Source organism: Tachysurus vachellii, chromosome 11 (genome assembly GCF_030014155.1).
Source record: "Tachysurus vachellii isolate PV-2020 chromosome 11, HZAU_Pvac_v1, whole genome shotgun sequence".
NCBI classification, from domain to species: Eukaryota; Metazoa; Chordata; class Actinopteri; order Siluriformes; family Bagridae; genus Tachysurus; species Tachysurus vachellii.
In genome coordinates this window covers 22,584,223-22,608,470 of record NC_083470.1, presented here as the reverse complement: position 1 = coordinate 22,608,470, position 24,248 = coordinate 22,584,223, and the positions used below count along the sequence as shown (strand labels likewise).

General features: G+C 38.0%; 1 protein-coding gene across 1 annotated transcript; it reads left to right on the top strand.

The window, feature by feature from the left end:
* Positions 1-4,922: 4,922 nt before the first annotated feature.
* Positions 4,923-12,866, top strand: prlhr2a (prolactin releasing hormone receptor 2a). Its single transcript, XM_060882018.1, has 3 exons — positions 4,923-5,036; positions 10,553-11,047; positions 12,224-12,866. The coding sequence occupies exons 2-3, from the start codon at positions 10,575-10,577 to the stop codon at positions 12,864-12,866; spliced, it is 1,116 nt and encodes a 371-aa protein (XP_060738001.1). The 5' UTR covers positions 4,923-5,036; positions 10,553-10,574.
* Positions 12,867-24,248: the final 11,382 nt, after the last annotated feature.

The following is a 24,248-nucleotide window of genomic DNA, read 5'->3' as shown; positions in this document are numbered from 1 at the left end:
AGATTTTTGCAGGAAACTAATGAATATTAATACACAGCTGTCTGTGATGGTCTGTGATATGTTTGTTTGTGTGTGTGTGTGTGTGTGTGTGTGTGTGTGTGTGTGTGTGTGTGTGTGTGTGTGTGTGAAAATGACTGAGTTCATCTATTTAGGTGTTATGTCCTCCAAGCTGCTTGTTTTCAATATGGCCATTCGCAAAGTTAAATCAGGTCACATAAGAATATAGAAAAGTAAAAAATTCCTACATGTCTGTATGTTATTGAGACAGCCGTACATGTATATGCCCATCGTTTTTGAGAATGTCTGATGTGTGAGTAATGGATGAAGGTTAGAACCACAATGATGCTGAACCCTGTGAGCATGAGCATGTCGTGACTGTCATTGTGGCTGCTATATTGCCTCTGAAAGGAAAAAGTTACCATACCAAACAATCACTGACATATTCTGTTATCCAGCTAACAGTATGTGGATAAAAGTGTGAGGACAAAAAAAATCCTAACAAATAATAAAAACTCAATGTCAATTCAAAGCATATCATTAAATTTTTCTTTAGAGCAGCAGAGAGTTAAATCTCTCGTTTTATTGGCTTTATTATCAAAAAAGCTTTTTTTCCCTCTGATAAATTTTTCTTTAGAGCAGCAGAGAGTTAAATCTCTCATTTTATTGGCTTTATTATCAAAAAAAGCTTCTTCTTTTTTTTTGCTCTGATCTCAAATCTCAGTCCCTCAAATAATCAGCAGTTATAATGGATCAGTTGGTAAGCGGAGAAGTGTATTGTGAAAAGCACTGTTATATCTTGAGTACTTCAGATAAGTTCATTTCAATGCTCAAAAAAAAAAAAAAAAAAACAATTTGGATCGTTTGTAAAAAATAATTAATTAATTAATTAATTAAAAATTGGAAATGTCCCATGACTAACCACCATCTCTGCCTATCCAGGTTACACTGGAATACTTTTGTATAGTAATATTAAATAAAGCCAACATTGGGAAAATGTTGATGTATCAAGATGATAAATTTCATTATTCACTTACAGTACAGTTTACTGGCATTGCTTGCTACCTAGCAACACTAATAATAATAGCTTTTTATCGTTTCCATGAGGGACTTAAGGACTCCACCCTCAGCCTCAGGTCTATTCACCAAGGACGATTTTTTTAAGCATTAAATTCACAGTACTCAAGCCCATTCACCATGTCAAGGTCTCAATCTATGAACTCTCTCACTGAACTCCAGAACAAATAAAAAAATGGCTTAACTAATTAGCAAGAAAAATCCATCATGCCTAAACACTTTTGCATTATAGACCATAATGATTCTTTTTCTCTTTTATTGTCAAACCTAATTAACTGATATTAATGGAGAAAAAATGGGACTGGATGATGTTTGATATATTTAAGCTGGTGTATGACATACTGTATGTGTCTGAATCACGCGTTAATTCCACCCTGACACCCTTCACACAGCACTAGATCTGATAGAAGATTGGCTGCATGACTCACAGCACCTCAGGCGCATTAAGTTATTATGTCCTTTTTATTATTAATAACAAAGAAATCCCATGCTTTAACACTGTAATCAAAAAGTTCCATTGGCACCAATTATAGACATTTTAAGTAAAAGAATGACAAATTTATAAACCGTGCATGTTAGCAATTTTATACTAAAATAAAATGAGTCATGAAGGAAAGAAGATCTCTCTAATGAACGAATATGAACATGCAACCAGAGGACAAAAGCCATTTAAAATTTCCACCTTGCTGAACCAAACATACCAGGATAATTATTAGATTGAGGCAAAGTCCAGCAGTGTGTCTTGAAAGTACACTGTATATTTAAATAATATCCAATTTGTTCGATTTCACTTTAAAATTTACCACATTGCTGTTTCTAATAGGCTGTTTATTAGGTTTCTCATCTAAAAGTAAAATCTATCCCCTTATGCTTCACTAGAATAAAGTACAAATCTGACACAACTGTTCAGCTGAGCAACTAGAATCAAATTCTAGTTTATTTTCTAAATGTAATCATTTAACAGTAGTCAACTTTTTCAAAGGATACATATCTACTGTATAACCTCGATTTTATGAAGCAAAATTAATCTAGCTAAGATTTGCACAAAGAAAAAACAACATGAATGGTGTAACAATTTGTAATTTGTTTATCATGGTGTACTATTTGAACTTTAGGTTATAGATGTATAACCGAATATGAATAAACAGAAATGTTCAAGAAAAACAAGTTCAGACACAAATTGGAGTCTCCAGGAGTACAGCATAAAATGTTTCTTACTGAGCTACACAGTAAAAATGCTCTCAACTTTATGTACTTTAGGGACTCCAACAAATTGAATGAAAAAAATGAAGAATAAAAAAAATGCAATAAATGTACAGGTAAAAAATTAACCAGTACATTTATTGCTTTTTTGTATTTCTTAATTCACTGTTATTATTTTTTTTTCCATGCTACCGTGAAATGCTGCATAAAAGACAACTTTTTTTTTTACAAAAGTATAGTCTAATAATAGGTTTAGCTGTCTTTCCTAAATTTTCTTGAATGAAACACACATGAAAACATGTAACTCTTATAATCTAGTATTAAGGGTACTATATATCATGCACTGTTATTTGTACATGTATAATTCAAGCCTCGTGTCACCAAAGTATGTAGATTGAGATTCCATGGCACTGAGGCAGCTGTCAGATAAACAAATTGCTTTATTCACACTAATAAGTCAGACAAATCTCATGAATTATTCAAGGGTGAATTACAACACAACAATGTAATACAGGTACTTCACTCTGTATAAATTAAAGATAAGCTTTAACCATAGCAAACAAGTTCTGAAGAACCAGCACGTAGGCTCTTTTGTCCTGTGTCATTTCAGTAGCAAACACTGATTAACCTAGCTTAACCTGCGGATTCTCACCCTCGAGGCAAGTCTTTCTCTGACTGTTGAAAGCAAAGGAAAAGTGATTAACTTTCAGTGACAACTTTCTATCAAGCTCGCTCATTCTTACATGAGAAGGAACTGGAGCGATGGCACTATATTCATCAAAAGAGGAATCCTCAAATTATCTGAGGAGAAAATGTGTACTGTGCATACTGAGCAGAAAATGATTCAATCGAGCTGTGACTAATTAAATGTCTCCAGTAGGCTTTTATGTAGAGACAACAATTAGAGTTTGTCATAACCACCACGGGTTCGGTGCTAATCAGGTGAATGTAAAACGGGTCAATAGGCATTGACTCAACAAGAGAATTTTCAGTAATCAAGCAGCTTTAGCTAATCGGAGGACCTGTCGAACAGTTTATAGTGAGAATGATACATGGGATATTCTCACCATTTCCTTCCTTATTATCTTATAGACACATTCTATCCTATATATATATGTGTGTGTGTGGTCAGGCAGAAACATGGTCATTTGTTGTATATTATTACAAGATAGACCATAAATTGAGACCTTAATTCGATTATTTTATTTCACACAAGGTCTCCTGTTGGGAGGGAAAAATGTATATGTTTTTTCTACAGTTGGGGTGGCATTGAAACTTTAACATTGCATTAACCATTGAAATTTGTTTTGACCAATCTTCAGGTTTCAGCAATCTCATATTTGCAGAGTTTCTTTCCTGATAATAAGCTGTATTTTGTATTTTCCTAGTAACACGAATTTCGTTTTTTGTTTTTGGCAAAGGATTCACAGATATGCAAATGTGCAAATGCAGATATGTGCTTATCTAGCATCTAAAGCATGTTAATGACTCAATGACCTTCAGGGCATTATGCTAATAAGTTGCCTTAAAAAAATAAATAATTTAGCCATAATTTCAGTAAAGGTTTGTACAAAGTCTATATTGCAATAGTTTTGAGAGTAAAGAAGAGAAAAGAACAAGAGCTTACTTTTCTTCTTCCCATGATCCTCAGGAGAACTGGATAATGCAACTTCCTGTTGAATAAAGGTTAATATTTTAATGTAAAAAGTGACCTGTGATAGATGCTTAATGGAAAATAGTGTTCTGAGCACTTATAAATAAGAACTAAGAAAACTACTTCTACTACTACTACTGCTAATAATAATAACATTAATAATAATAATAATAATAATAATGATAGTAGGGGGGGCACGGTGGCTTAGTGGTTAGCAGGTTCGCCTCACACCTCCATGGTCGGGGTTCGATTCCCGCCTCCACCTTGTGTGTGGAGTTTGCATGTTCTCCCCGTGCCTCGGGGGTTTCCTCCGGGTACTCCGGTTTCCTCCCCCGGTCCAAAGACATGCATGGTAGGTTGATTGGCATCTCTGGAAAATTGGCCCTAGTGTGTGATTGCGTGAGTGAATGAGTGTGTGTGTGTGCCCTGTGATGGGTTGGCACTCCGTCCAGGGTGTATCCTGCCATGATGCCCGATGACGCCTGAGATAGGCACAGGCTCCCTGTGACCCGAGGTAGTTCGGATAAGCGGTAGAAGATGAATGAATGAATGAATAATGATAGTAATAATAATAATAATAATAATAACAACAACAACAATAATAATAACAACATTAATACCAATAATACCAATAATTATAATATTAATAATAACAACAACAATAATAACATAAATAATAATAATAATAATAATAATAACAATAATAATAATGATAGTAATAATAATAATAATAATAATAATAATAATAATAATAACATTTTGATTTCATATATTAGTTTACTCGTTTCTGTTGACTTGCATTTATCTTTCCATTTTTCGTTTGTCTTTAAACTCATTTTGTAGATTATTTATCGTTTAGTTAAAATTAATAGTTAATGTTTTATCCTTACAGACCTGCTCCCACGTGTATCCGCAGTGGCCGCGCGCGAGGCTCTGAGACTCCGCCTCCAGCCTCGCGCTCAAAGCGGGAATCCTAAGCGGGGCGAGCACGCGCGCGCAGCTCTCAATAAGCGCGAGCGGCACGGAAAGCAATGAAAGCCACATCAGGGCGAGTCAAACACTGTTTATCTGGTTTTAGAGGAAATTTGTGACGGAATATCACCAGGTAAGCTGACTATAAAGACTATGTTATGTTTCTGCGCCACTGAACTAACTGATAATGTTAAGAACCAATTAGAACGCAGGTTTAATTCACCACCAATGATTAGTAATTAGTAACTGTAGCTGTGGCTGATTATTGTTCAGAATTATTAGCCATAATTTGTGAAACTCTACTTACATGTCATCTCTTTCAAAGCTGTTACAGTACATATCCTGCTGACATAAATTATATTTTTATTTATTTATTTATTTTTATTATTATTATTTATTTAATTCTCATTGGTTTATTTATTTGCATGTTTTTATTTAGTTCTCACTGGTTTATTTATTTATTTATGTTTTTTATTTATTTAATTCTCATTGGTTTATTTATTTATTTATTTGCATGTTTTTATTTATTTAATTCTCATTGGTTTATTTATATATATATATATATATATATATATATATATATATATATATATATATATATATATATATATATTAATTCTCATCGGTTTTATTTATTTATTTGTTTGTTTATTTAATTAATTCTCGTTGGTAACTCCTAATTAAACACTGATTTTATAAAGTCATTTTTCTTGGTTATGGTTGACAGCTATAGCTATCATATTAGATAACTCTAATCTGTGTAAGAATCCGTTTGTGTACTCTATTTTTCATGTGTTAATTAAAACCAGATATCATCCACAAATCAAACTCGAACAACCACGTAACGTCTTCGATATACTGTACTGTAGTGTGAAAATGTGAGTGACTATGTATCTGCCATCTCTGTTTCAGTGAGGTATGGCTTGTAATAACTTGTAAAGCTTATAATAGTGATTTAATTCTAATTCTCATTAAATGCCCCCAAACCCCTGGTGTAGACACACACGCAGCTGATATAGACCAAGTTTCTGGGAACCGCAGTAATATTAACTGCCTCTAAAAACATGAATCTAACATGCTCAGTGGGTGAGAAATGATCATGATTATATATATTCTTCACTTCCTCATGGCCTAAATTGCACAAGATGCCGGGAAATTCCTTTGAGATTCTGGTCGATGTTTTCCAGGTGCACTTTCATGCCGTGAATCTCCCACGCTACCACATCCCAAAAGTGTTCTCCTGAATGTAAATCCCGGTTTGCTTTGTGACATGGTGCATTCAGTCATCGTCCTGTAAGTAGCCAAAAGAAAATGGGTAAATTGTGGTCATGAAAGGATGCACATGGTGACCAAAAATATTTAAGAAGTTTGTGGCATTTATGTGATTATTGATTGGTATTAACAGACCCAAAGTGTGCCAAAAATTATTCCCCACACCACTGCACACCTCCGCCAGAATGGACTGCTGACACAAGGCAGTTTAGGGCCATGGATTCACCACATTTTGACCCTACCATTTGCATAAATCCATATTTATCAGACCAGGGTACACTTTTCCAGTCTTCAGCTGTTCAGTTTTGGTGTCCATGTGCCCAATGCAGCCTCAGCGTTCCGTTCTTAGCTGACAGACGTGAAACCTAATAAAAGGCTCAGTGAGTGTATATATACGCAATTCAGGAAAACAATTCAATTCCAGGAAAAACAAGTGGCAAACGTCACATTTTTGTCCTGTCCCAAAACTATTCATATGATCTGAGCCATGCCAATGCGAATTGTATTCCATTTAGAGCTTTTATAGATGATAAAATAAAAGGTTAGGGTTAGGGTTTGGATTTAGTTTTAAATCTATTACTTAAATTTAGCTTCAAGTAATAAAATAAAAATTACAGCACAGTTTGGCTATGCCAGAATTCGTATAAACATCACAGAATCACTTAGACTTTTACCGTACCTATTCCAGATTTAATGCATGAGCAGACTGCCAACACTCCATGCAGTAAATGTGAACACTGGTGGGCTGCATTTACATATAGTTACCAGATCTTGCACACAATTGCCAGTTACAGAGAGGAGCTCGTATTTTCAGATAATAATGTTGGTAATTGTGTAGTAGCGTAGTGCAGTTGGTATCGTTTTACATTTATATTTACAGCATTTGACAGAAGCCCTGGGTCCTGGGTTTGATCATAAGTCCAGGTTCCTCTCCATGTGGAGTTTCACATGTTCTACAATGTCAGCATGAGTCTCCTCTGGGTGCTGTGGTTTCTTCACAGGTCCCAAAAACATGGCAGTAAGTGGGATAACATAAAATGGCAATTGGTGTGTGTGTGTGTGTGTGTGTGTGTGTGTGTGTGTGTGATTGGTCTCCAGCTCACTGTTGTTTAGGGAAAAAGCTCTGGAGCCACCGCAGCCCTGCCCAATCTAAGCAATGACTAAAATCAATTAATTAATGAATTCTTTTTTAAGAAATCTCCTATAATTCATCTGCTCACTGAACAGGTTATTTTTTATAGATAAATGAAAGGACTCTCATCTTAGAATTGAACAGCTTGTCAAAGCACACTAAGAGTGAAGAAAAAGCACGTCTGACAAAACATTTATTAAGAAAGGTGACTTTCTGAGCTGAATTTTTGAATCAGTATTTTACATATAATAACAAATCAAAAAGAAAAATGCTTGTATTGCAGCACTGTCAATCAACTACTTGAATTTCTAACCAACATTTGCTGCAGCGCAGTCATTATAGCATGAAAACGCTTGTAGCACATGGATGATCACACTGCCTATAGTTTAGTCACATGACCTGCCTTTCTCAGTCTAAATTATTTTATTGACTCTCCCAGGATGAGTCACTGGAGTTGGAGTTGTCCTGTTGGTAAGGACAAATATGACTGGAAATAAAGACAGGAAATGCAGAACCTGTAAATGGGCATACAGTATGCTGAGGAAGTGTTGACTGATATATAATGCTATAAAGAAGCCATCAGCTAGTAAATTGGAAAATCTGATTGCTTCCCAGCTTCATTTTGTTGTGTTATATGTGTGTGTTATATTAAAACAATATGTTACAACAATGTAGGAACATTTTACGCTTTGGTACCAAGTGGAAAAAAAAGCTATCTGCAGAAAAAAGACACCATTTCTTTTCATATTTATATTTGCATATGTAAATGATATACACACTCCAGTCTTTAAATGTGTAGTTATTTAGTATTTTAACAGGATGCAATTATTAGTAATCTGTGGAAACCTGTGGGGTGTAGTTTAACCAGCGTTCTTTGTATGCAAGCAATAGCAGACACATTCAAAATTCATTCATGTATTATATCCTAGAAGGAACCCAACTGAGACAAAGTCTTTTTCACATTACATCAGCTTTAACAACCTATCACATTAAGTCCTAATGAATGCAGTGAATATAAAACAGTTGTTTTTTTTTCCTGCTTTCTTCATTGTGTTATGCTTCAACACCTCACAGTTTGATGAGCTCTATTTAAAAAAAAAAAAAAAAAAAAAAGACACGTTTATTTCCAAGAGTAAATGTCATTAAGACCAGAAAGCATAGTGGCCTTGCGACCTCAAATAAGTTGCACAGTTCAGGAGTTAAAAGCATAACGGATGTGCTGCAAGTACATAGGGCTGATATCTAATTACAATGCGTCCAGCATACTGCTCGTTGAAATTATCGGCGCAAAAGGGCACAATTAATCGTAGAAGCGAAAATTAAAAATTAATGTCAATTAATTTTGACCCCAGCAGAGAGCTTCTAGACTAATATAACTTAATATCATAAACCTCACAAGCTTGGATGAAGAAAAAGAAATTCATTCATTTTTTGCTGCAGGCATTTGAAAATGAATGAAAGCGTTTGGCCCTGAATGTCCATGGGAAATGACCAAGTTTGAGATCAGAGCAAAATATAAGCCTTTCAGAAAACATGGCCTCAGAAGCAGATCAGGGCAAAGCCAGACTCTGATGACAGAGGAAGCCCACTGAAGCCCTACTGAGAAATAATAGCTACAGGTCAGGCATTTTTTCCTGGTAAACATAATCATGCGTGATGTAAACCCCCTTAAGGTGGAATAAGTGTCCTCAGTATCTTTTGATGTCGAGCACTTTTAAAAGTTTCATGTAGCCGTCTATCTCGCTTGTACTCTCAAACCAATAGCAAGCTATTTGGCTTTCCAGGGCTAAGGCTGAGAGTCAGATGTTGCAAGAGAATGTGCTCAAGACCAACTCATCAGACTGAACATCTTCAGAATAAATGTATCCAATTGCACTTTTCAAATAACATATATTGTGCACAGGTGATTGAGAGAAATGGGTGTAATAGAAAAACCATGCCTCTGGCCAAACCAGGGTAGACAGACAAGATGCAATAAAACCATAAGGCATCACACTGTTACAGGTAGACAGAATAAAACAAAGAAATAACAACGAAGAAGCTGTTGTAGTTACATCATATCGTGTATATCGTGTTGTACAAATTGCTAACAAGAAATCATCTAAACTATATTGTCTGGTAATGTTGCTATATTCTTGTTTCTGATCATTCAGAGTTGACAATACAGCAGCAGATCTGACAGTATTAAGGAAAATTAGAGGTTTTAATTATGTATTTGTTGTGATACAGTATCATTTCAATAGTAACAACTCTATAGAGGAAGCGCTATGTATCTGCTGATATACAGTAGTTTTCTCGAAGGAGAAGGAGTCTCCAGTGTGAGCACAAGTACAGCTCTAAAATGTTATTAACAGTTTCCAACACAGGAAATTAAATGTAACTATAAATGGATAAAAAGCATGATGTCATGTCCTTCTTTTGTGACATGCATTATAGGACAATACTTCAAAGATTTGTGTGTTGCCAAGATTACTTTCCTATAACAGCACACAGACAGTGTTTTTAAAGTGTTTTTACCTCGATTCCAAGGTGAAATAAATGCGAATAAACCCTTTAAAACAAAAAATATTCCATGTGCTACCTTAAAATATGCAAATAACACTCAACAGTTCTTATCTTTACCAGTTGAACTAAATTGAAGTCACTAATGGAAGAAAACTTATTTGTTAACAGTTGTATGATTTTACAGACTGGAGATTCACTTAATCTGCCAGTTGCTCATTTTGTAATAGAGTGGGATAGAATGAGCCAGCCATTTGCTTATGCATCAAGGATATAGCCACACACAAAAATTCCCCAGTGTATGCTGATGTTGAGTATATGGCATGATTTTTGCTTCATGCTATATATCTAAACGAGACTAACAAGCACGAGTGCGTCTGACGTCTTTCAGTGTCTTACAATCTGTTATGAGCTAATGATTTTCACACCTAGGTCTTAAGTTGGAAGATGAACACATCAGTGTATGCTGCTGAATCTTAAAACTATCTCAGTGCATTCAAAATGTCTCTCTACACATATTTCCTGTCATCTGTTCAAAAAAATGAAATAAGGTGGCAAAATTCATGCATCATTGTTGCACAAACTGCATTAGCACTCGACAGCACTCGCCCACTCAGGACACAACCAACTGTTTTGCTATCTCCTCTGGGGTTTCCAGAGCCATCTGTGATTTCTGAAAAGGACAGACATGCTCTCAGGTTGTAAAGTTTTGGCTAACGAATTGTTTTCTCTCCAACTCTTAGGCCAGTGAAACTGCTTTCAAGCATGGAGGCCAGCGGCAGTGGTTGGCAGAGTGAAGCCATGACCTCTTGCTTCTTGGGCAACATCACCTCAGAGAACGCCAGCACGGGTCGGATATACGAGGTGGCCGTGCAGTCAGGGAATGGCTCGACGAAACGCAGTCCACAGTTTGTTGGGGTGGAATTGCTCCAATCTTACAAACTTCTTATCATTCCTTGCTATATGATGGTTGTACTAGTGGGAGTTTTTGGGAACTATTTACTGCTTTATGTCATTTGCCAGACCAGGAAGATGCACAATGTAACGAATTTCTTCATCGGGAACCTGGCCTTCTCGGACATGTTGATGTGTGCCACCTGTGTGCCATTCACCCTGGCGTACGCCTTCAACCCTCGCGGTTGGGTGTTTGGGAAATTCATGTGCTATCTGGTGTTCCTTATACAGCCAGTGACTGTGTATGTGTCAGTGTTCACATTAACAGCAATTGGGGTGGACAGGTAAGTGGCAGTTGTTTAGATGTATGAGAGTAAATGAGAAACATGTCATTATTAGAATAAATGTCCATTTTTAGATCCATTCACAGTTAAAGTCTCAAAGAAATGCTCAATGCTAACAAGAAATACAATATAGCCACTGGAAAATATCTCAAGGTTTTTTGCATTCACAGCTGGTTAGAACTCAGCACACACTTCTCATATTGTCATATTCTCACATGCCCATCCTCCTGGGCATGAGGGAAACCTTCAGACTTCTTCCAGGAGTATTATTTTATTCAAAGCGCCAGAACCAACTACATTAATGGGAATGAATAGATTATACTTATCAAATGCAGATACAAGTAGGAGGTGCACTATTCATTTTAAGCTCACCAGAATGGTTTACAGGGCATCTGTGTGAGACTAGACAAAAAAGGGAGTGAGTCAGACACCCCAGATTTACAGCATCTTTATTAAGTGACTGGTCAGGGTCACAGTGATTTAGATAAGACTTAACTTAGACTAACATAAACACCTGATATCATTAGAAGAGATGATAGATGGTTAAAAAAAAGAACCATCTCATTCTCATTTTTTTGTGTTTTTGTTTGTGTTTTTGGGGTTAAAAAAAAAAATCTAAATACATATCACAATGCAAATACTCGGAGCACTGAACATCAATACAAGTAAAGGGGTGTCTTTTACATAGGGGGGTTATTACTTATGTACTCTTATTACTTATGTTTATTACTGACCTAAATTTGATCTAATCTAAAACATACAGTACATGTGACATACCTTTAAAACTCACGTACTTCCATCCCATTTTATTTTTTTGTCATTCCTCATAAAGCATATAGTTCAGCTCCTATATGAAACGTTTAGTAACTACAATAAAACTAATAAAAAAGGTACATATATGTAGGAGTGAGGAATAAAACCAGACCCCATGAGGTCTAGGTCTAAAACATTAATGCTGGGGTTTATAGCATTAATGCACCTACTACATTTTAAGAATAACCTCTAATCTTTGTTGAAGAATAAGCATATGAGATTTTAGGCACATTACTGTTTATAAATGAGACAGAGGATTTTAAATGAAAGCTATTTAAACTAAATAGAGATAGGAAGTAGTTTGTCTGTATTAACTGCACATATTTTTAAAAATGTAAAAAAAATGTTTTTATTGCCCTTTAGATACTATGCTACGGTGCACCCTCTGAAGAAACGTATCTCAGTCCTGGCCTGTGCTTATCTACTCTCCGGCATCTGGATCCTATCCTGTGGCCTGGTCGCTCCAGCTGTGGCCCACACATACCACGTGGAGTTTAGAGATGAAGGCTTCACCATTTGTGAGGAATTCTGGATGGGGCAGGAGCGTGAGCGTCTTGCCTATGCTTATAGCACACTCTTCATCACGTACGTCCTCCCGCTCTCTGCACTTTGCATCTCATACCTGCGCATATCTGTCAAGCTCCGCAACTGTGTGGTGCCTGGACACCACACGCAGAGCCAAGCGGAGGCACAGCGGGCACGAAAGCGCAAAACCTTTCGACTAGTGACATTGGTGGTGGCAGCGTTTGCAGTCTGCTGGCTGCCTATTAGTGTCTTCAACGTCCTCCGTGACATTGATATCGACTTGATTGACAAGCGCTACTTTCTGCTTATTCAGCTGCTGTGCCACCTGTGCGCCATGAGCTCGTCTTGCTGTAACCCATTTTTGTACGCATGGCTTCACGATCGCTTTCGAGCAGAGCTGCGAAAGATGTTCACATGCCACAGACGAATTGGGATTGGGATACCCGGCAACAACTGTACCGCTGCCAGCGTGGTGCTCTGACACACAATGAAACCGATGAAACCCATTTAGAGGAGTTTATGCCACAAGCAAAAAACAATGTGGAGTGGTTACGGGTAGATGCACAGAACAAGACAGACGGTACTTTAAGACACATGACATGTCTGTTGGTAGCCTGACCAAAAATATAATTCCATTTCTACTAAATTTCTCACACCAGAGCCTTTCTAATAACGCTCCTGTGAACGCTTCTGGCTCGGAATTGAAATCCTCAATCAAAACCCAGCACCCTCAGAGAGCAAATGCTACACTGAAACTGGAAGAGTTGGAATACTGGAAGAGAATTAAAAAGAGAACTAAAGTCATTACAGAAAATCACAGGAAATCCTGTACAGTATTTTGAGAGTTTGGAGTAAGAGATGTAGAAAGTCTGCCCTAACACTGTAATGCTGTAACAATGATGTAAATCGATTTGTGATACTGACATCACAATTACATTCAATTTGAATTTCTGAATATTTAAAAAAAAAAAGAAGAGATAATTAAGGAAGACTTAAGAATTTCTGAATCACAACAATGAAAAAGAATGTATTATTGTCAGTATAAAACTAAATCTAATTAACAACTGAAAACTAAATCAAATAAATGCAGAAACCAGTGGTTTAATATTGTAAAAAATGGGGTCTGTGAGAGGTCTAAGAGCAGCACCGGAGGCATCATTTTTACAGGAAATAGAGCTCCAAAGTCATCTAAAATGCCAGGTTTCCTCCACCACTTTCTTAGGCACTGCAGTTCACAGTGCCATGGGACTGGCGGCATCGGAAATGTACTTAAGGAGGCTTTTTAATGACTATAACATGGTTGTGTAACCATATAACGTACAGTATAATGTTTATGAGTCATTGTGATGCAGAGCTAACGTTCAGCTCTCTCTACATATATTTAAATTCCATGGGTTGTGCAGATTGGGATCTTCTGTGTTCAAACAGTACAATTGCAACGGATGATAATGAATAACAAATAGAATGCTGATTTCCATGATGTGAATTATATATTTCTAAGATGAACATCATCCAATTTTTGCAATGTGGTACACTTGTTACACTTCTAGGAGACATTCATTTTCTGAACTTACCTTGTTGTGTTAAGGTTTAATCATTTGTAGTCATTCAAACAGATTTTAGATTCATTATTATATGAATTATTATTATTATTATTATAATTGTGGTTATAAATAATTATTACGCTTGACCTGTCTAGATGTGGCAAATGGGGCCTTTTTGCTTTCATCCAAAACATCATTGCTCACGTGTATATGAAGCCTGAGACGTGACGTTTCTGTACACTGCGGACGTGATATAAGGTTCTACCTGGGTTACGAACGAATGGAACATACAGTAGATGCTTAAAATACTGACTTTTCACAAAGATTACAGAGAAACAAGTGGAAAAAAGTACCTTTTTTTATTTTAGTTTTATATCCTGACTGAGGGAAGGAGGTTCTCACCCAAGATTTAACCCCATCATGACCCCATCCATCTTTGATGTGGTGAAGTTGTCCTCAAAACACCCCAAAAGCATAATGTTTCCACCTCCATATTTGACGGTGTTATTCCTCCTCCTCCAAACACGGCGAGTTGAGTTGATACCAAAGAGCTCGATTTAGGTCTCATCTGACCACAACACTTTCACCCAGTTCTCCTCTGAATCATTCAAATGTTCATTGGCAAACTTCAGACAGGGCTGTACTGTACTGTACATGTGCTGTCTGGAGCAGGGGGACCTTGCAGGCCCTGCAGGATTTCAGTCCTTCATGACGTAGTGTTACCTGTAGGAGCCAATTTTGTGAATGCATTTTGGGCTGTCACCAGGTGGGGGCAGTGTGTGCACAGAGGGTTTTTAAACGGGTGTTTCTTACAGGTAGAGGAAGTTGGCTTGGTGGAAGGGGAACACGTACAGTTTTTTACCACACAAACTATAAGAGCAACACTCTGGATATCCACTTTCATCATCAAAGATTGTAAATATATGTTTGCATTATGTTCAATAAATTAGTCAAGTTAAAATCTAGGGGGCACGGTGGCTTAGTGGTTAGCACGTTCGCCTCACACCTCCAGGGTCGGGGTTCGATTCCCGCCTCCACCTTGTGTGTGTGGAGTTTGCATGTTCTCCCTGTGCCTCGGGGGTTTCCTCCGGGTACTCCGGTTTCCTCCCCCGGTCCAAAGACATGCATGGTAGGTTGATTGGCATCTCTGGAAAATTGTCCCTAGTGTGTGATTGCGTGAGTGAATGAGAGTGTGTGTGTGTGTGCCCTGCGATGGGTTGGCACGCCGTCCAGGGTGTATCCTGCCTTGATGCCCGATGACGCCTGAGATAGGCACAGGCTCCCCGTGACCCGAGGTAGTTCGGATAAGCGGTAGAAGATGAATGAATGAATGAAAGTTAAAATCTACTACAAAGGTCTTTTGGTGTGCGTAAAGCCTGCGTTGTTTATCCAAGCCATCAACAGCTACAGTATAGGAGCTGCTGTAACAGTTACCAATTGTTTTCTTGGTGTCTGGTCCCAGCTGCCTTGATATCATTTTCAAGATCCTCCTGTGTAGTTTTGGGCTGATTCCTCACCTTGAAACTCCACAAGGTGAAATGTTGCATGGAGCCCCAGACCGAGGAAGACTGACAACGATTTTGTGTTTCTTCCCTTTGCAAATAATCGCACCAACTGTTGTCACCTTCTCACCAAGCTGCTACAGTCTTATCCCTGGCATCCTTGGACAGCTCTTTGACCTTGGCCATGGTGGAGAGTTTGGAATCTGATTGATTGATTAATTGCTTCTGTGGACTGGTGTCTTTTATACATGTAATGAGCTGAGATTAGGAGCAGTCCCTCTAAGAGAGTCTCTGTATTTTTCTGGATTTCTTTGTTGTTATTCTATCTCTCACTGTTAAAATAAACCTACCATTAAATTATAGAGCGATCATTTCTTTGTCAGTGGGCAAACGTACAAAATCAGCAGGGGATCAAATATTTTTTTCCCTCACTGTAGGTCTTACCATCTCTGTATGTAATTCCAACATTGACATGCTGTAAAAATAAATGTGAAGTGCAATTGATGTGGCATCAATAAACAGTGAGCAGACATATATATTTTTCCTTTTATGTATGCTAATGTTGCTGCTTTGTCATTTAAAATAAAAAATCAATTAGATCAATAAAACATTTCCTGAAAGCTGTGCAAAAAATATCATTATTTTTCTTTTTGCCAAACATAAATAAAAAAAAGGGAGATGTGCACAGAGAGACATTTTTCTCCTTTTTTTTCCTGATTTGTTTACTTTACTCAAGAACAATTAGCACATGTTCATTTTCCCAGATGAACCTAAGAAAGATGCTGTGGATGTGGAAGCCGCCACTATTAGAGAAACAATAGTACAACATCTAAACATTTATTTAAAGTTATAGTTACAGTAATGGTATTTAAAAGCCTTCTCAGGCCCCGAGAATTGATCTGATTTTGCTTGTGAGATGTCTAACAATCCAAATCACACGTGTAAGCCATGTCACAGTGTCACTACAATTATCACCATGTCACTACATTTATCACTGTGTCACTACATTCCGAATTTCTACCTGCAATATATGTCTAAATCTGCTTTTGGTCCCAAATAACCAAATCAGTTGTGTTGCCAATCCCAAAATCCACGGCATGCAACAAAACGGCCAGGCAGAAGGAACAACACGGTCTGTAGCCTATCATGCCATCTGAGCACGCTAACAGATGCTTGGCATGACCACAACAAAAAAATAAGAGGCAACACGAAGACAGATTGAAAGAAAAGGAAAGGAAATGTTGCCATGGTGACTCATTCATTTGCTCTCTCTTGATTTTTTTTTTTATCCTCACTCAATCACCCACCATGAGAGAAGCACTTTTTTTTTTGACGATGTGCTATACGGCGAATCAGAAGAAGCCAAACAAGTGAAGGGAAAACTTGGATAATAAGGCCAGCAACTAAGGGACAGCAAGGTGGGGACAATGCGAATTAAAAGCCATCCTTAGTCAAGGCCAAGGGAGAAAAACACTCTACATGTTTGTGAGTTTTCTCTCTCTTAGTGGAATGTGACTTGCAGTCTGCTACAATTTCAGCTACGTAAAGCAATTACTGTTATTAACACTGACTGTGAAATTGCCTTTTTTCTATGCTTTTTTTCCTGCACTGTAGCAACCAATTTACACTCTCAGGAGTACAAATGATGCACAATTGCACCTTTCCTTGTTGCTGGGAAGTTATCATTTTTTCAACGGTAGTATCTTTTATTGAAACAGGTACATGTATCTGAAGTAAATACTGTATAATTGCAGTCTAATGTATCTTAAATTATCTTTCACCATTTTTCTCCCCAATTTGGTCATCTGCCAATTCTCAGCCAAAACATATGACAGCTACCATACTGTATGTGTGAGGGAGTGTGAAGGTTAACAAATGCTTCTCTGAGCAACATTAATCCAGCCAAAAAGAAAGTACTGTACCGTACTGTACTGTAAGATTTTGTGTTTCTTCCCTTTGCAAATAATCGCACCAACTGTTGTCACCTTCTCACCAAGCTGCTACAGTCTTATCCCTGGCATCCTTGGACAGCTCTTTGACCTTGGCCATGGTGGAGAGTTTGGAATCTGATTGATTGATTAATTGCTTCTGTGGACTGGTGTCTTTTATACATGTAATGAGCTGAGATTAGGAGCAGTCCCTCTAAGAGAGTCTGTATTTTTCTGGATTTCTTTGTTGTTATTCTATCTCTCACTGTTAAAATAAACCTACCATTAAATTATAGAGCGATCATTTCTTTGTCAGTGGGCAAACGTACAAAATCAGCAGGGGATCAAATATTTTTTTCCCTCACTGTAGGTCTTACCATCTCTGTATGTAATTCCAACATTGACATGCTGTAAAAATAAATGTGAAGTGCAATTGATGTGGCATCAATAAACAGTGAGCAGACATATATATTTTTCCTTTTATGTATGCTAATGTTGCTGCTTTGTCATTTAAAAAAAAAAATCAATTAGATCAATAAAACATTTCCTGAAAGCTGTGCAAAAAAATCATTATTTTTCTACCATAGACAGCTACCATACTGTATGTGTGAGGGAGTGTGAAGGTTAACAAATGCTTCTCTGAGCAACATTAATCCAGCCAAAAAGAAAGTACTGTACCGTACTGTACTGTAAGAAAGTATTGGCCGTAGTGCTGCCGTGATTGACGGGAAAGTGAGTATGTCGTGGTTCCAATCTTGCACCATGACTCATGATCTGTGGATGGCTGTGGTATCAACTATATTCAAACTCTCAAATGCTTTTCTGTTGCCACTGTGAAATCTTTATAGTGATAGAAACTTTGAACATATTGAGATGTCAGCACTACAAGGTGAGCTGCAGATATGACCTAAAATATTACTACAATTACATTACAATAATATAAATGTCGTGTTCATGGACATGTTTGATTTTGTTGAGATTCGTTTGATTTCCCTCAGGAGGAACCTCTCCAGACAGGTTAGCATTATGGATCATCTGAAATGTGATGACACCAAGAAGTAAATCAACAGTGTAATTCTGAATCTGTGATGTTTCTGTCCTGAATCGTTCTTTCTGTCATCATCTGACATCTTGTAGAAGGGGCCAGTATCCAATGCCTTACAAAAAAATTCACTTGTTTCAAATAATTCATGGACCATAACTGTCAGTCAGTCAGTCATCTTCTACCACTTATCCGAACTACCTCGGGTCACGGGGAGCCTGTGCCTCAGGCGTCATTGGGCATCAAGGCAGGATACACTCTGGACGGAGTGCCAACCCATCGCATGGCACACACACACACTCTCATTCATTCACTCACGCAATCACACACTAGGGACAATTTTCCAGAGATGCCAATCAACCTACCATGCATGTCTTTGGACCGGGGGAGGAAACCGGAGTACTCGGAGGAAACCCCCGAGGCACGGGGAGAACATGCAAACTCCACACACACAAGGTGGAGGCGGGGCTATAACTGCTTTAATGTTATTCTATACCATAGCTTCCATATGATGACATGTTTCTAGGTAATAAAAGCAATTTAAATATTAGATTTTTAAGGATTTATTTCAAGACCAAATTTTCTTATTGTCAATTGTTTTTAAAACATTACAATGATAAGGTTGTAAAGTTGTCAATTCTAGAGTTGCTTGTATTGTTAGCAGTTCAGAGTGGAAGTACAGGGAGTGCAGAATTATTAGGCAAATGAGTATTTTGACCACATCATCCTCTTTATGCATGTTGTCTTACTCCAAGCTGTATAGGCTCGAAAGCCTACAACCAATTAAGCATATTAGGTGATGTGCATCTCTGTAATGAGAAGGGGTGTGGTCTAATGACATCTACACCCTATATCAGGTGTGCATAATTATTAGGCAACTTCCTTTCCTTTGGCAAAATGGGTCAAAAGAAGGACTTGACAGGCTCCGAAAAGTCAAAAATAGTGAGATATCTTGCAGAGGGATGCAGCACTCTTAAAATTGCCAAGCTTCTGAAGCGTGATCATCGAACAATCAAGCGTTTCATTCAAAATAGTCAACAGGGTCGCAAGAAGCGTGTGGAAAAACCAAGGCGCAAAATAACTGCCCATGAACTGAGAAAAGTCAAGCGTGCAGCTGCCAAGATGCCACTTGCCACCAGTTTTGCCATATTTCAGAGCTGCAACATCACTGGAGTGCCCAAAAGCACAAGGTGTGCAATACTCAGAGACATGGCCAAGGTAAGAAAGGCTGAAAAACGACCACCACTGAACAAGACACACAAGCTGAAACGTCAAGACTGGGCCAAGAAATATCTGAAGACTGATTTTTCTAAGGTTTTATGGACTGATGAAATGAGAGTGAGTCTTGATGGGCCAGATGGATGGGCTCGTGGCTGGATCGGTAAAGGGCAGAGAGCTCCAGTCCGACTGAGACGCCAGCAAGGTGGAAGTGGAGTACTGGTTTGGGCTGGTATCATCAAAGATGAGCTTGTGGGGCCTTTTCGGGTTGAGGATGGGGTCAAGCTCAACTCCCAGTCCTACTGCCAGTTTCTGGAAGACACCTTCTTCAAGCAGTGGTACAGGAAGAAGTCTGCATCCTTCAAGAAAAACATGATTTTCATGCAGGACAATGCTCCATCACACGCGTCCAAGTACTCCACAGCGTGGCTGGCAAGAAAGGGTCTAAAAGAAGAAAAACTAATGACATGGCCTCCTTGTTCACCTGATCTGAACCCCATAGAGAACCTGTGGTCCATCATCAAATGTGAGATTTACAAGGAGGGAAAACAGTACACCTCTCTGAAGAGTGTCTGGGAGGCTGTGGTTGCTGCTGCACGCAATGTTGACGGTGAACAGATCAAAACACTGACAGAATCCATGGATGGCAGGCTTTTGAGTGTCCTTGCAAAGAAAGGTGGCTATATTGGTCACTGATTTGTTTTTGTTTTGTTTTTGAATGTCAGAAATGTATATTAGTGAATGTTGAGATGTAATATTGGTTTCACTGGTGAAAATAAATAATTGAAATGGGTATATATTTGTTTTTTGTTAAGTTGCCTAATAATTATGCACAGTAATAGTCACCTGCACACACAGATATCCTCCTAAAATAGCTAAAACTACAAACAAACTAAAAACTACTTCCAAAAATATTCAGCTTTGCTATTAATGAGTTTTTTGGGTTCATTGAGAACATGGTTGTTGTTCAATAATAAAATTAATCCTCAAAAATACAACTTCCCTAATAATTCTGCACTCCCTGTAAATATTTTACCGTAGCACAAATATAAAATTGACTAAGAATCCCTGGATCAAAGGAACATTAGAATTATTATCATGGAGTTATTACTATCAAGGTATCATTTTTCTCTGAAATAAAAACGGATGTTTTATATCAGATGCAAGCATGACTACACAAATACAGACCATTCTGGCTCCAAAAAAAATATTTTGTATGAGTCATTTGTCACGACCATTTTCCACATTTAGATGAATTTCTGTAAAACTTCCAGCTGTATACTGCCAGCACAGTGAATACATAATGCATGCATCAGTGGCTGAATTGCTCAAAGGCTTCGGGATTAAGCTTCTGAGCAAGCGAGTGAAAAATTATGAGTTCGATTCACAAGACGGCCAATGAGACTGTCACTGTTGGGCCATTGAGCTAGAACCCTAAACCCCAGCTGCTCAGCTCTGTACTTTGGATTGTATTTTATATAACGCATTATTAAAATGACTTTGGCTAAAGACTAATGTCATTAAATTGTAATTAATGTAACTAATGTCTGCTAACAAGACTTTTGGGGATGTCAGTTCCTTTGTTCTTCCTTGTTAAGTTCGCTATTTAAACCAGTGCTCAGAGGTGATGTGTTACATTTACAGTGTTACTGAGCAGTTAAGAGTGAAGGGTCGTTCTCAAGGGCCCAGGAGTGGCAGCTTTTGGTAGTCCTGGGATCTGAATTCACAACCTTCCACTCAGTAGTCCAAAGCATTAACCACAGAGCTACTACTTCGATGTTTGTTGCTTTGAGCCTGGTTGTGCACTGAGGGGAATTTACCTGAGGTACTGTATGTGAACAGATCTTTCGTTCCTTTCTCTTTTTTTTTTTCAAGTTCACCTTGAGAAAGAAGCAGAATATTATTATTCTGTATTCTAGTGGAATGGTCTTCACTTCATGGTTTTCACATCATGTTTTACTCAAGTGAGTCAGCTTAACACTAATCTTGTGCAATAGTGCTTTTCCAGCTCATGATTTAGCATGTCAAAAATTTGCTATTAATGATTTATTCAGCCAGAACTTTTGAAATTGTAGCGACGAAAACCAAATTGTTTTGGTTTTGGCAAGTCTGGATATATAATCATAGTAAATCACATTGAACAATGAATGAGGATTAAACCGTTATTGAACAACTCACCTGTACTAAGTAATATAATATTTTCCACATCCCTTTGTTACTTTGAATTAATTACTATACAAAAGAACCCGGGGGGGCACAGTGGCTTAGTGGTTAGCACGTTCGCCTCACACCTCCAGGGTTGGGGTTCGATTCCCTCCTCCACCTTGTGTGTGTGGAGTTTGCATGTTCTCCCCGTGCTTCGGGGGTTTCCTCCGGGTACTCCGGTTTCCTCCCCTCGGTCCAAAGACATGCATGGTAGGTTGATTGGCATCTCTGAAAAATTGTCTGTAGTGTGTGTGTGTGTGTGTATATGAGTGTGTATGAGTGTGTGTGTGTGTGTGTGTGTGTGTGTGTGTGTGTGTGTGTGTGTGTGTGTGTGTGTGCCCTGTGATGGGTTGGCACTCCGTCCAGGGTGTATCCTGCCTTGATGCCCAATGACGCCTGAGATGTAGATTTTTTTTTTTCTCTCCTGTTTTTCTTCCAAGGTGAACTTTTCAATCATAATACAAAATACTGTTGTTTGATTATCATTGCATAATGTTGTGCTAAACAGAGAAGATTTTTCTTGACTGATGTCACCATCTAGTGGATGTGTATGATATACAGTGGTGTGAAAAAGTGTTGGCACCCTTCCTGATTTTTTATTGTTTTGTCACATTTTAATGTTTCAGGTCATCAAACAAATTTAAATATTAGTCACAGATAACAAAAGTAAACACAACATGCAGTTTTTAAATGAAGGTTGTTATTATTAAGGGAAAAAACATCTAAACCTACATGGTCCTGTGTTGCCCCCTAAACCTACATGTTTGCCCCCTAAACCTAGTAACTGGTTGGGCCACCCTTAGCAGCAAGAACTGCAATCAAGCATTTGCGATAACTTACAATGAGTCTGTTACAGCGCTGTAAATCAACTCATCTTTGCAGAATTGTTGTAATTCAGCCACATTTAATAGTAAAAACCTTCATTTAAAAATGAAGTGTGTTTACTTGTGTTATCTTTGACTAATATTTAAATTTGTTTGACGAACTGAAACATTAAAGTGTGAAAAATGTGTAAAAAAACAAAAAATCAGGAAGAGGGCCAACACTTTTTCACACCACTGTAAGAAAGAAAAACCTTTAAGACAACATTAAACGATATTTTCTATAGTGACATTGGTTTAAACTCCTTCTACAATGTCATAATACAAAAATAGTAAATGAAAAAAAAGCACAAATATAAGTACAATGTGACAAACCCACAGTCTTAGGATTAGTCACTGACCTGGCAAATGAAAGAAAAGCCTCTCTCACTCACTCATTTTCTACCGCTTATCCAAACTACCTCGGGTCACGGGGAGCCTGTGCCTATCTCAGGCGTCATCGGGCATCAAGGCAGGATACACCCTGGACGGAGTGCCAACCCATCGCAGGGCACACACACGAAAGAAAAGCCTGTTAAACTAAAATATTTGTCATCTATTAAAATTACAGTTGGTGTTATATACGCTTGCTGAAAATTTCAATTAAAATTCGATCAATTTATTTCGTATTGTACGTTTAACAGTGGACATTATCACAAATCAGCTTTAGAGAAATCCAGATCTATTTAAGTCGAGTGTACAGATGTGGGCATGAGAGAGCTGGACAGACTAAACTAAAGTGTCGCTGCATTGCTTTCTTTAGGTAGAGAAGCGAGGGATTTTGCCATCACTGTCATGTTATTGAAGGCGGTTTAAACAAATAAAATTTAATTATAATTTCATTGTTTTGCACAAATACAGATATTCATTGTATATCGATGATGTAGTTTAATTGAAAGCTATTCAATGCAGATCCCTTTAAGTTCATGTAAACTAACTCTTACAGTATATCAGAAGAAAATGGAGGCTAGGAACAGGGTGAGGAGTGACAATAAGCTTTGTGCACACAAATTTAATCATTCAGTAGTTTTGGAAACTTACAAGCAAATAAGACTCAAATGGACGATCTCTTTTGGTTGTGCGCAATATTTTTCAGTTTGAATCTATTTGGCCAAAAACTTAACTCAAAAACAAAGTATTAACAGAACCATTCATTCATTCATTCATTCATTCATTTTCTACCGCTTATCCGAACTACCTCGGGTCACTGTGCCTATCTCAGGCGTCATCGGGCATCAAGGCAGGATACACCCTGGACGGAGTGCCAACCCATCGCAGGGCACACACACACTCATTCACTCACGCAATCACACACTATTGACAATTTTCCAGAGATGCCAATCAACCTACCATGCATGTCTTTGGACCGGGGGAGGAAACCGGAGTACCCGGAGAAAACCCCCGAGTCACGGGGAGAACATGCAAACTCCACACACACAAGGCGGAGGCGGGAATCGAACCCCCAACCCTGGAGGTGTGAGTCGAACGTGCTAACCACTAAGCCACCGTGCCCCCCTTAACAGAACCATTTTTCACCATTTTGTGACCCTTTGCTAACTTCTTA